This window comes from Aethina tumida, chromosome 6 (assembly GCF_024364675.1).
Source record: "Aethina tumida isolate Nest 87 chromosome 6, icAetTumi1.1, whole genome shotgun sequence".
Lineage (NCBI taxonomy): Eukaryota > Metazoa > Arthropoda > Insecta > Coleoptera > Nitidulidae > Aethina > Aethina tumida.
In genome coordinates, this window is record NC_065440.1 from 17,201,971 (window position 1) to 17,214,815 (window position 12,845).

Here is a 12,845-nt window from a genome sequence, read left to right on the forward strand (position 1 = left end):
GAACTATAATAATTAAAAAAATTGGGGTTTGATTAACTTAGGTTGAGTTAGATTAGACCGTTTAGGTTATGAGATTTGAAAATTTATTTAATTGTTTTGAGAACTTTTATTTTTCTATTTTAATTACCATTAATTCAAAAAAGTGAGGTTAGATTAGCTCAGATTAGGTTATGTTAGATTGATTTAGGTTATAAAATTTTAAAATTTATTAAAATGTTTGGGAAACTTTTATTTTTATAATTTAATTACCATAAATTTAGAAAACTAATAAAATTCTTAGTTAATAAAGTCATTCAGAAATATTCTTTAAAAAGTTAGGTTGTTATGTTAGTTTAAAAAGTTAGGTTATGTTATGTTAGGTTAGATTGAATTAGTTTATATAAAATTTAAAAAATTATTAAAAAATTTGGGGAATTTTTATTTTTATAATTTAATTATCATAATTTAGAAAACTAATAAAAATCTAAAATATTAAATAAAATATTAAAATATAGAATAAAAAAAGAAAAATTTGCTCTTTAATATTTCTATATAATCCAATCTTTATTATTTAATTATTATTGAATAATTGACACCAATGAATTTTTTAAAAATAAATATTTAATTAATAACAATTTTAATATATTAAAATATTTTTTTATTTAATTACTGAAAAAAATAATAAATTATAGTTATTTTCAATTAAAAATAAATACAGAAAACTAATGATAATAATAATAATAATAATAATAATAATTATAATTATAACAATTACTAAGACAATATTAAATATAGTTTAAACCATTTATTCTTAATTAAAATTTATGAATAATTCCCATAACTAAAAATACAAATTAAATGTTCAAAATTTGCATATTCATTTCATCTTTTTGATATTTAAAAAAAAATAAATAATTATCACAATAATTGCACCATCATTACGAATAATTTCATTCAAACAAAACAGAAAAAAACATTTTACATATTCGATAATTGCGTTCTTTGAGTTTATCTTTAAGTAATTAAACATTGCTAAATGAATACTGCTGATTAAAGCGGGCCATTTCTTTATTATTTAATTGCAACATTGCACATTTTATTTATGGTTTATATTAATCCTTAATCCACAATTTAGAGATTAAATATTTCTCATTAAATAAAAGTTTCTACTTTTCAAATATTTATTTATTTAATATATTTTTAACCTATTTCTTTTTTAAGTTATGATGCAGTGAAAATTGATTTTTTTTTTAATTTATATACTTAGATATTTTTCATTTTCCTTAATTTTTATTTATTTTATTACTTATTCTAATATATTGATATTAATTTTTTCACCAAAAATTATAAAAATTTAAATAAAAAAAAAACTGTATTTATTAATTCTGAGAGCTTAGACTTGAACATCGATCCCATCTGATCGGTATCCACTTAAGTATTGGGGCGTGGTTTCACGGAGATTGGCTCAGCATCATTGGAGGGCGTGCTTATCTCGAAACTGGCACGGTTGACTTAAATTTAGGTGCAAACTATTTATGGAATTCGTATTTTGTTTACACCATTTTTCTTTTCCAGTTTTATTTTAAATATTTTATAAGCACTCCAGTTAAATCAATAGTGTGTGTGTGTGTGTGTGTGTGTGACGTAAATGGATTCATTCATAATTCATTATTGACCTGAGCTTAATAAATTATTTAAGATTATGCTAATAAAATTTTAATTAACTGATAATTTTTAATTGGTGCCCAAATTTATCTAATACCGGACATTTTGGGTTCGTTGTTTTTATTAATCTTTCTATTCGGTGCCGCAATTAGAACCTGAAGCAACGCGTGTTGTTTACACGTTTCGCCATTAGTTAAATGCACACAACCAATTATAAAATTTTCGTGTCGATTATCACAAGTTGAGTTGGTTAAATGAGAATACACAACAACACAAATTATTCGTCAATTCTTTTAAAGTAATTCACCGAAAGGTTCGTTAAAATTGTCATTAACGCAATCCATCAACTCACATTACCAGTTGTTATCTAGTCGTGACTTAATTTCCAGTCACTAATTAGTTTTTCGAATACTATAACATACAATTACTTGTTTACATGTTTGTATACCAACGCACAGTTTTGTGGTGACAAGTGCTTTTGAAGGTACTACCATGAATTTGTTGATGTATTTTGTTTGTTTACTCTTTGCTATTGGACACAATGGTAATTAAAAATTATATTATTCATATAAAATTGTAATTTGTTGGAACCACACAAGAACCACATCACTAGGCCCGTTTAGTTGGTTCAATTTTTTGTTCAATTTCAGTAAAAAATTGTTATTTTTTTATTATTTTATAACAATAATAACAATAATTTAATTTATTATATTTTATTTTTTAATAATATCATTTTTATTAAAAGTTTTGTGCAGTGTTACACAGATTATCTCATTTTTGTGTTACTTTAAAATTTATCTATTCGTAATAATTTATGTATGTTAATGGGTTTACTTAACGTGCTAATTTGAATATTCAAATATGGATTGTTAAGAATTTATGTTAATTTTTCTATTTTACATTTAAATATGCCATTTTTTTATTTATTTTTCCAAATATGCAGTTTTTCCTTTCATCAATATATCATTCATATTTTTAATTTTTGAAATTTTGAGATTTGAATATACATTACATTTTTCAAAATTTCTTAATTTTCTTATAATTTTTATTCTTTGTATATTAGATTTATAATAATTATTTTATATATTAATATTAAGAATTAATTTATTTTATAATAATTATTTTCTGTATTAATTATACTTGAAACTTGAATAAATTACGTGAAATTTGAAAATTTATTCAGGAATATGTTAAATAAAATTTTATAAACTATAATAATTCAAAAATAAGTGAGTAAGGTTAGATTAGCTTCGATTAGGTTACGTTAGCTTCGTTTGGATTAGTTTATATCATTTAAAAAAATTATTAAAAATTTGGAGAATTTTTATTTTTGTAATTTAATTTATTTAATTTTTATACATTTGGTTTTATTAAATATGTAAATTTAATAAATATTGTCTCATAAATTCAATTAATTTTTCGTAAACATTTTTTATTATATTATTTTATAATTATACATCAAAATCTTTGATTTTTTTAATTTATAATTTTTAACATAAAATATATCAAATATTTTGTTTAATTTTTTATTAATTTATAATAATTATTTTATTTATTTATATATTATAATTATATTATATAATTTATATATTTTCATTTATTTTATTTATTTTAATATTTATTAACAATTTACAAGTAAACAAATTATTTATTACTTTTTACTTTTTATTTTACAATAATTATTTTATGTATTTATCAATTTATTATTAAATTTTTACATATAAACAAAAAAAATGTTAAATTTTTACTTTGATTAATCTAATTATTTGTCAAATTTTTCAAATATTCTTCGAATTCTTTTAATTTTTAATTCTTATATATATTGAATTTGTTATAAATGGATTATTATTAATTTATGATTATTACTTCATTTATTTATGTATTAATTTTTATTATTAATTAATATATTTTAATATTTATTAAATTTTTAAATTTCAATAAAACTTTTTATTAATTTTAAATTTTTTATTCAAAAGAAATTGAATAATATTTAAGTCTCATAAATGTATTTGCATTTTAACTTTTATATTAATTTTTTATACATTTTTTTTTCAACAATTTTAATTATATTTCAAATATTGTATGAATATTATTAGTTTTTTATATATTTAATTTATTATGTATTTATATATTAATTTATATTAATTATTTCATTTAATATTGTTTATTAATTATGTAAATTTAATTTTTTTTTTAATTCCTTGTTTAAAAGAAATTAAAGAATATTTAAAAGTATTTATTTTATATATTAATTATATTTTTAATTATTTTAATTTTAAATCATAAATATAATTTTTCAAAAATTCTTCCAATTATTTTAATGTTAATAAATTTATTAAATGTTTTACTACTAATTTATATTATTTATTTTATTTAATTTAATTTACAATTAATTAATTATTTTTTTAAATTTAAATATATCAGTTTACTTTTTTAATTTTAAATTTTTTATTTAAATTTAAAATTATTTGTCACATTTTTACAAATTTTTCAAACATTGTTCCATTCTTTCAATATTTATTGAATTTATTAAATGTTTTTTAAAAATATATTTATTTATTAAATATTTATTTTTGTATATTTATATGTATTTTATAATTAAATTTTAATATAAATATAATCTTGTACATTAATATCTAAACATATATATTTTTTTATATATTTATACATAAAATTTCTCTCCAACAAGTTTATTAAGATTTTTATTAATTAATTATTAAAAAATGAATCATACAAATAATATTTTATGGTGCCCAATATAATACAGCAGTTTCAAGTACAAAATATAAATTTATCTATCCAAAGCTTCAGCCGAAAAGTGCAGCGACCCAAACGAAGTGCAGCAATGCAAGGACCCGTCCTGGCTCCTAAACTCCTGTCGCACCGAGTGCGTCTGCAAGCACGGCTACGTCAGGGACGCCGACAAAAAATGCGTTGCAAACGTGTTCAGGATCAACCGTGATGTGTATTTTATCAATAAATAATTTCAAAATAAATTTGATTTACCATTTTATTTTCGTTCCGTACTCAAATCGAGGTCAGAAGGTGAAAACGATTAGTCCAATCGATATAAAAGCGCATAAGCGAAAAAATCGTTTCAATTAGCGCCGCCACAATGAAGAAGGCACTTTGCCTAGTTTTTGTTTTAGTTTTGTGTTCAGTTTCCAGCGTCTTGGGTGAGTAGTTTTTGGTTTTTTTTTTTTTTTTTGGTTATATGATGGGTAAACGTGTTGGTAATTTGAAGGGTGCTCCTATTGCGACCATCACCATCACCATCACCAGCACTTTGAGACGGTGCAGATGATATGTCCTGACAACTACATACAAGTGTGCCAACCGTGCATCCTTGACTATTGTACCAGTAATTGTGTGTGCCAACCATACGGCATGAGCTGGGGCAAATAAAATAAACCACTTTTTGTGGAAGCTAACTTAGGGTTGTGTAAATAAAACATTCATCAAGCCACCAGACTTTTATTATTATCAAACAAACCAAACCCAAAACAAAAACCAATATATTTCAATTATCTAACATAAAAATATTTGAGATACAATATCGGAAAGTCAAAGGGCAAAAACGTAGTTAATAAGTGCACATAAACGCCAAACATGCACATTCCTAATGTTCCATCGAAATGTCGAGGTGCAAACTCCTGGCCTTCCTCCTCATCACCGCCCAGTGGTACCACACGCAAGGTAAAACACCAAATCCTCTCTCTAGCACACACCCCCATCCGACTAACACCTCAAAACTCCAGCACGCGACATAAACCTGAACGGCGGGCTGTACGACCTGGACGAAATCCGACCGGTCCCCGTCATCCACAGGTGCGGCACCAACGAGGACAAAGTGTGCATCGGCAAAGCTTGCTACTGCGCCTGCAGCAACGGTTTCGGCAAGCTGCAAGGCGTGTGCCGTCCCTTCATCAAGACCATCGCACGGCCGACCTACTGTTTCGACCCCCACGAGGTGTTGGCGTGCAAGTTACCCGATTGTACTTGCAAGGACTGTCTCTGTGTGGGGGAGTGCAAGCTCAGGTGCCTCTGTCAGGAGGGCTACGTTAGGAGTCCTCTTAACAAGATGTGCATCAAACGTCCTTGATGTTTTTTTCATTCTACGCAGTTGATTTAATTTGATTAGGATGTATTTTTAGAAATTATTACTTAAATTACGTTTTTTTATACTTAATTATTTGGATAAATTATGTTGTGCAATCAATTATGGATAAAATTATTTTAATAAAGTGGTAATTTACATTAATATTTCGTATTTTGATTTAATTAATTAATGCGTGTAATGTTTTAAAAGACACTTTTGTACTTTAAGTTTAAATTGAAGAACTTAAACCTACAGAATCTACACCAAAATCTATGAGGAGAATTTTTTAAACTTAATAAACTTATTTTCTAAAGTTTTTTCACAATATTAACATGATTACACAAGAAATATCCCTTCAAACTGTTCTCAAATGTTAAGATTTATATAAAAAAATGAAGAACTTGACAAACTTATTAAATAAATTGTTAATTTATTTGTACTGATACAAAATTAATTGAAATAAAACATTAACTGTCAAGATTCACACCAAAGACATTCTCAATAGTTCTCTAAAGACAAAATATGTTTAGATTTACATTAAAAAGTGAAGATCTTGATAAATTTATTATTTTAATTTCTTTCAAATTATTAATTTATTTGTACTGATACAAAATTAATTGAAATAAAATATTATTTGTCAAGATTTACATCAAAGACGTTCTCAACAATTCTCAAAAGACAAAATACATTGAGATTTACATTAAAAAATGAAGAACTTGACAAATTTATTATTTTAATTCACTTCAAATTATCAATTTATTTGCACTGATACAAAGTTAATTGAAATAAAATATTATTTGTCAAGATTTACATAAAAGACGTTCTCAACAGTCCTCAAAAGTTAACGTTGTTGATATTTACATTAAAAAATGAAGAACTTGACAATTTTATTATTTAAATGTTCTTCAAATTATTAATTTAATCACATAGATACAAAATTAGTCGAAATAAAATATTATTTGTCAAAATTTACAACAAAAGACACTTTTAAAAGTTCTCAAAATTCAAATGAAGAACTTGAACACATCTAAAAAATGAATAATAATTTATTTGTCCTGCTTTTTATAATAGTTAACAGAAATTGTTGTAAATATAAACAAACATTGTTATAACTGCTACTTAAATATAATTTGACTTATAATCAATGACCAAAATATTACAAACATCACCTTTATACTGATCTATTAAAATTGATGTCGAATATAGGCAACTAAGATAACACCGAACGCGCAATACAATTTTTTATATATTCATTATAAGTTTTAAAATATGAACGTCTTAATAAGATCATTCAGTATAAAACAGTATTAATTAATATTGTATAATAATTTTTTAATTTAAAAAGTTACATTAATATCCCAAAGAACTGGTAAAAACATGCAATGAGGACAAATATCAGTTCAAAATAAATTTTAAAAATAAATAATCTTGAAGTTATTTAATTAGGACTGTTAATTTTCATATATTTTTATTAAACGAAATTTAAATCACATAAATAATATAATTTTTAAATTATTGTACCTTTGTTGTATAAGTTATTAAGAATAATCAGAAAAAGCAATAAAAAATAATTAACAAGGAACATATGAAATCTAAAATCATGATAAATTTGTGGAATACATCTTAAACAGAAAAAGCTGTACAAGTAAAGAATCCACTACATAAAAGTCTAATAATAATAAATAATTTAATAATTATATTAGCAGCAAATTATATAACAAGTTGAAATAAATTTAATTATTACCATTATAACGAAAATTATCATAATAACACACAGTAAAAAAACGCTTTACATAAAAACATTTCAGTACATTAATTTTTATAGATACGTTAATAAATGCGGTCACGCACTGTACCCCGGCTAACTTGCGACAATTTCGTTGCTTATCCCCGTAAAATATGCCACATTAAAATAATGCGCTCAAAAATTAGCCGCATTTTTACAGCGCCATGAATTATTCTAAACCTCGAACTGTGCCAACGGTTTTCATCGAAGACATGTCACATCAAAATGTTCGAAATCGATTTATTAAAAAGAAGGCACGCCGGCAGAAAAGTCAGATGTGTAATTACAGGGAGTCGGACGTCCGTTCGATAATAAACGGGGCTTCAATAAATTATCCCCGCATCGGGTTATTCTAATTGAACGGCGTCGGATTTGAGACGTGGGAGGACGTGCACGTCACGTCGAAGATGCTACGTGGTCAATTTTTGTTTGTCTTCATCACCAACACATTTTTTATTCGACGGTCTAATGTGTTATTCATAAAATAAACGAAATTTTGTTGCCAGGCAGAAAAAAATGGCCACAGTTTTTTACGTTTCTAGAACAAGATGCGACATTTTCCGCTCTGGTAACCGTCGCAATTTCATCTGAAGCGATAAAAGCATTGTGCACTCATTTACTTATTTCATATGTATCCAACCGCCGTGCACGTGAACTTAATTTTCCTTTTATCATGCTCAAGACTTTGGTGGCGTTGTGCTTGTTCCTATGTGCCCACTCCGGTCAGACCAGGAGGTCCTGGGACAAGCCCCAGGAGTCCCAAGTCAAGAGCCCCAGGTTTATCAACATCTACACCAACCACGACGACTTCAAGGAGGTGCTGCAACACTACACCGACCTACGGAGCCAAAACGATGGTACCTTACTTCAGGATGAACCAGTTGAGCCAGAACTGGAGGACACAATAGACAGAAGGGACGATTTTAATCCTGAAGACAACTTGGAGTCGGAGTTTGGAGACATAGTTGACCTAAAACCCAGCGACCTAATGGTGATCAACACCAACAAGTACGTGGTCCAAAAACCTCCAAGTTTCTACGAAAATTACTACGGTGGCAAAAACGATTTGACCAACTTCAACGTGGACAGCATCGCCTACGACGACGACGACGGCAACGAACCCAACAAAGTCCCAGTAACCATCCACGTGGACCGAAGACCAAAGTTCAAAACCCAAAAGTACAACTTCACAGAACCGAGCCGCCACACGAGGTTCTCCTACGTGCAAAAGCTCCCCAAACCACCAACACCGACAACGACCAGCACCTACAGCCTGGAGGAAATCAACAACGAGACCAAAGTACAGATCAACGACATGCTCAGGAACTACCTGAACAAGCTGTACATGCAAAAGTACAACACCACGACCAAGTTCTACGCCAACTCCAACGTGCACAAGGTCCCAAAGAACGACGACGCGTCGAACAAGAGCAAGTTCTTCGACGAGGCCATATCCGGCTTCAAGAACAAGACCATGAAGATCGCCAACAAGTTCTTCAGCTTGTTCCAGGTCGTCCAGTTCTCCAACTCCAAGTGCACGGCCACCGGCGCCTCCGGAGACTACCAGGGGACCTGCTACCACGCGACGGACTGCAGCAAGTTGAACGGCACCGCCATGGGCAACTGTGCCAACGGATATGGCGTGTGCTGCGTCTGTAAGTTTTACCATTTAAATATTTAATAAACTACGCTGTGGGTATTTATGGAAGTTGATATAAACAGGATATGCTCCTTTTTTTCTGTTGTTTGTAACAAACGGGGTGTGTTTAGTGTGTAGGAAGGAAGTAAGCTAATAATAAACATAATTGTCAGTTTTAGGTCAATGATGACGTTTATAACAAATACCTGGAGGGTTAATTATTAATGAATTTCACGTGTAAACCACGCCTTTGAGGTTTTTTATGAAATTGCTCATTAATATTTAATTAGAATTTTAAAATACAAACGAGTGTCCTGAAATTACAAAATGGGGACTCATTTCTTCAATTTGGTTTAACATAACTTATTGTCAAGAAGGAAATTATTGAAAAAACTCAATGTTTATCAAGATTTGGGGTCAAAGATGTTTTGACACATCCTCTTCAACTTCAAAATAAAGATTGATGGACTCTGTACTTGAATTCCCTTCATTTCTTTGAAGTTTTGTAACATTGTCAAGATTTGCCAAAAGCATCTTGTTCAAATTGATAATTTAGAATATTTTCCCCCAATATTGAGCCTTTTTGTGGTTGCTCTGGAACCAACCAATTCATTTTCAATATTCCAGTAAGGAACCTGTGGAGGAATTCCCTTTATTTCTTTGAACTTAAGAAATATTGTGAAGATTTGCTAAAAGAATCTTGTTCAAATTGTTAATTTATGTTTTCCTCCAATATTGAGCCATTTTGAAGCTTCAAGTGGATCCCCTGGAGTCAACCAAATCATTTTCAATGTTCCAGTCAGAAACACCTGTGGAGGAAGCTCCAACCAAAACTGCACCTACTTCGAAAGCCCCAACTACCCCAACTACTACCCCTCCAACGGAACAGACGTGGTGATACCCACAACCCAGCCTCCACCTGTTACACCGGATCCAAGGCTGAAATTCTACCTAAACGGTCGCAGATTGGCTCGCCAGCAGGACGACACCCTGTCCTGCATCATGAGCATCTACAAGCAAAACCCCAACATCACCCAGATGCGCATCGACTTCATCGATTTGGAAGTGAGTTTATTTTAGAAGAAAGCGTCCCGCTAATTCATTTTCGTCCGAGGCAAAAACGTTCACGCCATTTGAACACCGCAAACCTGTTAAAAATTTAAGAAAGTAAATCGTTTAACAAATATTAGTCTGAAAGTGTAACATTATTAAATTGTCGAGAGAGTCGTTATTGTTTACACTTTAATCATCGTAACAACACGATGGTTTAAATGAACATGTTTCCTTTGATATTTTTAGGTTTAAACGTTCAGTTATCCGTTTGTGGTTTGTGTAAACACAAAGCAATGAATTGGGTAAATCACCGGTGAATAATTTAGCAACGACTGTTGAACTCAACGACTTAAAAACGTATTAGATTAAATAAATAATTTCCACCGTAGGGACGGTTCAGTTTGTTGTCCTATTTTTTAATTGATTCCAATAATATTGTGGTACGGGTCGTCATAATTATTTAATCAGGCGGTTAATCAATAAACTGTATGACATCAAATATTCATTATTAAAATTGTAGCTGAGGAGTCCAACCAACGGTAACTGTGTCATGGAAAGGTTGGTGATCACAGGCCAAAACCTCAACGACCAGATCCCGGTGATCTGTGGCTACAACACAGGACAACACAGTAATTGCAAACCCCTTTGGTGCTTCCAATGATTAACCCTTTCTGGTTTTCAGTGTACGTGGACGTGTCCATGCTCTCAGGACCTCTACAGTTGTCCGTCCTATCCTCGATGGTGTCCAGGAAGCGTTGGAAGATCAGGATTTGCCAGTTCGCCAACACCTGCACCAACTTCAACTGTTTGCAGTACTTCACCGGTACGTCAGGAGTGCTGACCTCCTTCAATTACGACCAGGCTGCGATGTTCAACAGAAGCTCCCCACAATACATGGTAAAATGCCCCTTTACATCCATTTCTCGTTGATATATAAATTTTGTTGTTGCAGAACAACCTAAACTACGCCATGTGCATCAGGAAGGAGGCTGGGTACTGCTCCATCACTTACACTAACGTCATGAATGGTGTTGAATATCCATTTCAGTTCAACAACTTAGATGACAGTACGTAAAATGGGTAACAACTATTAAAAATTTTGATAAAACTGTTATTTTTTAGATGGTACCAGAACAGTACCGGCAGGACAAGCTGGTGCAGACGTCATAAACTGCCCTGACGACTACATCATATTGGACGGATCCAGGCTGTGTGGTGACAAACTGAATGACGGTTCCGTCAATGATAATTTTTCACAAAATGCCCCAGTAACAGGTACTACCACGTTAAACAAACCATAAAATTAAAAATTAATTATTAAATTTTAGACACCAGCGCCGGACCAATTGTAATACCTGTAAGAACTGATTCCAGCGTTACAGGATTGGGTTTCAAGATTTTTTACATGCAAAATCGTTGTTCTACTCAGTAAATTATTCATAAAAAATATTTATAATTGATGTAATTATTTAATTGTTAAAATAGCAGGGTATTTATTTACGAAATTTTAATGAATTTTAAAATTTGGGCTGTTAAAATATTTATTGTTCAAAAAAGTGATTGTTTATATTTTTATTTATTTGTATTTATTTTGGTATTTGATAATAAAATGTGAACTGTTTTTTATTGTCTTAATTATTTTAATAACTTTAATCGACATAACTTAATCCTTTAAATTAATTTTAATTAATTATTCATTAATTTTGCTGCTGTAGAATATTTATACATAAAATATATTTCTTGGCTTTAAATATTTTACTTTTCATCAAATTTTGGTTTAAATTTTATGATTAAAATATAAAAATTAAGAATTTTTCAATTAGATATATAATTCATTATTTGTCAAAATTTACAGAAGTCAATTGAATTGAAAACTTTTTATGTATAAAATGTACTTTTTTAACATTAAATATTTAACTTTTTATCACTTTTTGCTTTAAATTTTATGAATAAATTATAAAAATTTAGGAATTTCCTAATTAAAGTCAGTCTTTAAATTAATTTCAATTAATTAATCATATTTTTTATATTAGTTCTCAAAATTTACGGAAGTCAATTGAACTGATAACTTTTTATATATAAAACAAGCTGTTTATTACACTTCTATAACCAAAAAAATTTTAATTATAAAAATTTCATGTGAAAATTATTATGAAATAAATTTCTTGTGAAAGCAAAATTCGAAGAAATTTACTAAAAACGTAAAAAACTGCTAAAATCTCAAAAATTCATTGAAAAATTCCTAAAAACGTAAAGTGACCTAATTCTATACGATCAAATCCCATACGATCATTTTCCATACGATCAAAATCCATACGATCATTTACATATGATCAAAATCCATACGATCAAAATCCATACGATCATTTTCCATACAAAATTTTTTTATTAAATTTTATTTTAAATTTTGTAATTATATAATTTATATGATTTAAAAATAAATAGAATTTTTTCTAATTTATTTTTTTAATTGAATTTGAAGGCTGAATTTAAATAAATTAATTATATTATACATTTTTATTCAGTTTTTGTATATTTTGTATATTTTATAGATAATATATTAAATTAATAAAATTTTAAATAACGTTTGAACATTTTAATTTTCACAAACACTATTTAAATTT

General features: G+C 28.4%; 2 protein-coding genes across 2 annotated transcripts; both read left to right on the forward strand.

Moving 5' to 3' along the window:
• Positions 1-2,054: 2,054 nt before the first annotated feature.
• LOC109604257 (uncharacterized) lies at positions 2,055-5,907 on the forward strand. Its single transcript, XM_049968490.1, has 4 exons — positions 2,055-2,188; positions 4,450-4,820; positions 4,889-5,340; positions 5,403-5,907. The coding sequence occupies exons 3-4, from the start codon at positions 5,280-5,282 to the stop codon at positions 5,744-5,746; spliced, it is 405 nt and encodes a 134-aa protein (XP_049824447.1). The 5' UTR covers positions 2,055-2,188; positions 4,450-4,820; positions 4,889-5,279; the 3' UTR covers positions 5,747-5,907.
• A 1,037-nt stretch (positions 5,908-6,944) lies between these two features.
• On the forward strand, positions 6,945-11,816 carry LOC126265804 (uncharacterized). Its single transcript, XM_049968589.1, has 7 exons — positions 6,945-9,184; positions 9,968-10,233; positions 10,742-10,850; positions 10,904-11,118; positions 11,174-11,288; positions 11,344-11,496; positions 11,550-11,816. The coding sequence occupies exons 1-7, from the start codon at positions 8,203-8,205 to the stop codon at positions 11,651-11,653; spliced, it is 1,944 nt and encodes a 647-aa protein (XP_049824546.1). The 5' UTR covers positions 6,945-8,202; the 3' UTR covers positions 11,654-11,816.
• Positions 11,817-12,845: the final 1,029 nt, after the last annotated feature.

Coding starts and splice junctions, on each gene's coding strand:
- LOC109604257 (XM_049968490.1), top strand. CDS start 5,280: ATGTCGAGGTGCAAACTCCTGGCCTTCCTCCTCATCACCGCCCAGTGG. Junction 5,341..5,402: donor CCAGTGGTACCACACGCAAG/GTAAAACACCAA, acceptor TCAAAACTCCAG/CACGCGACATAAACCTGAAC.
- LOC126265804 (XM_049968589.1), top strand. CDS start 8,203: ATGCTCAAGACTTTGGTGGCGTTGTGCTTGTTCCTATGTGCCCACTCC. Junction 11,289..11,343: donor GTTCAACAACTTAGATGACA/GTACGTAAAATG, acceptor GTTATTTTTTAG/ATGGTACCAGAACAGTACCG. Junction 11,497..11,549: donor ACAAAATGCCCCAGTAACAG/GTACTACCACGT, acceptor ATTAAATTTTAG/ACACCAGCGCCGGACCAATT.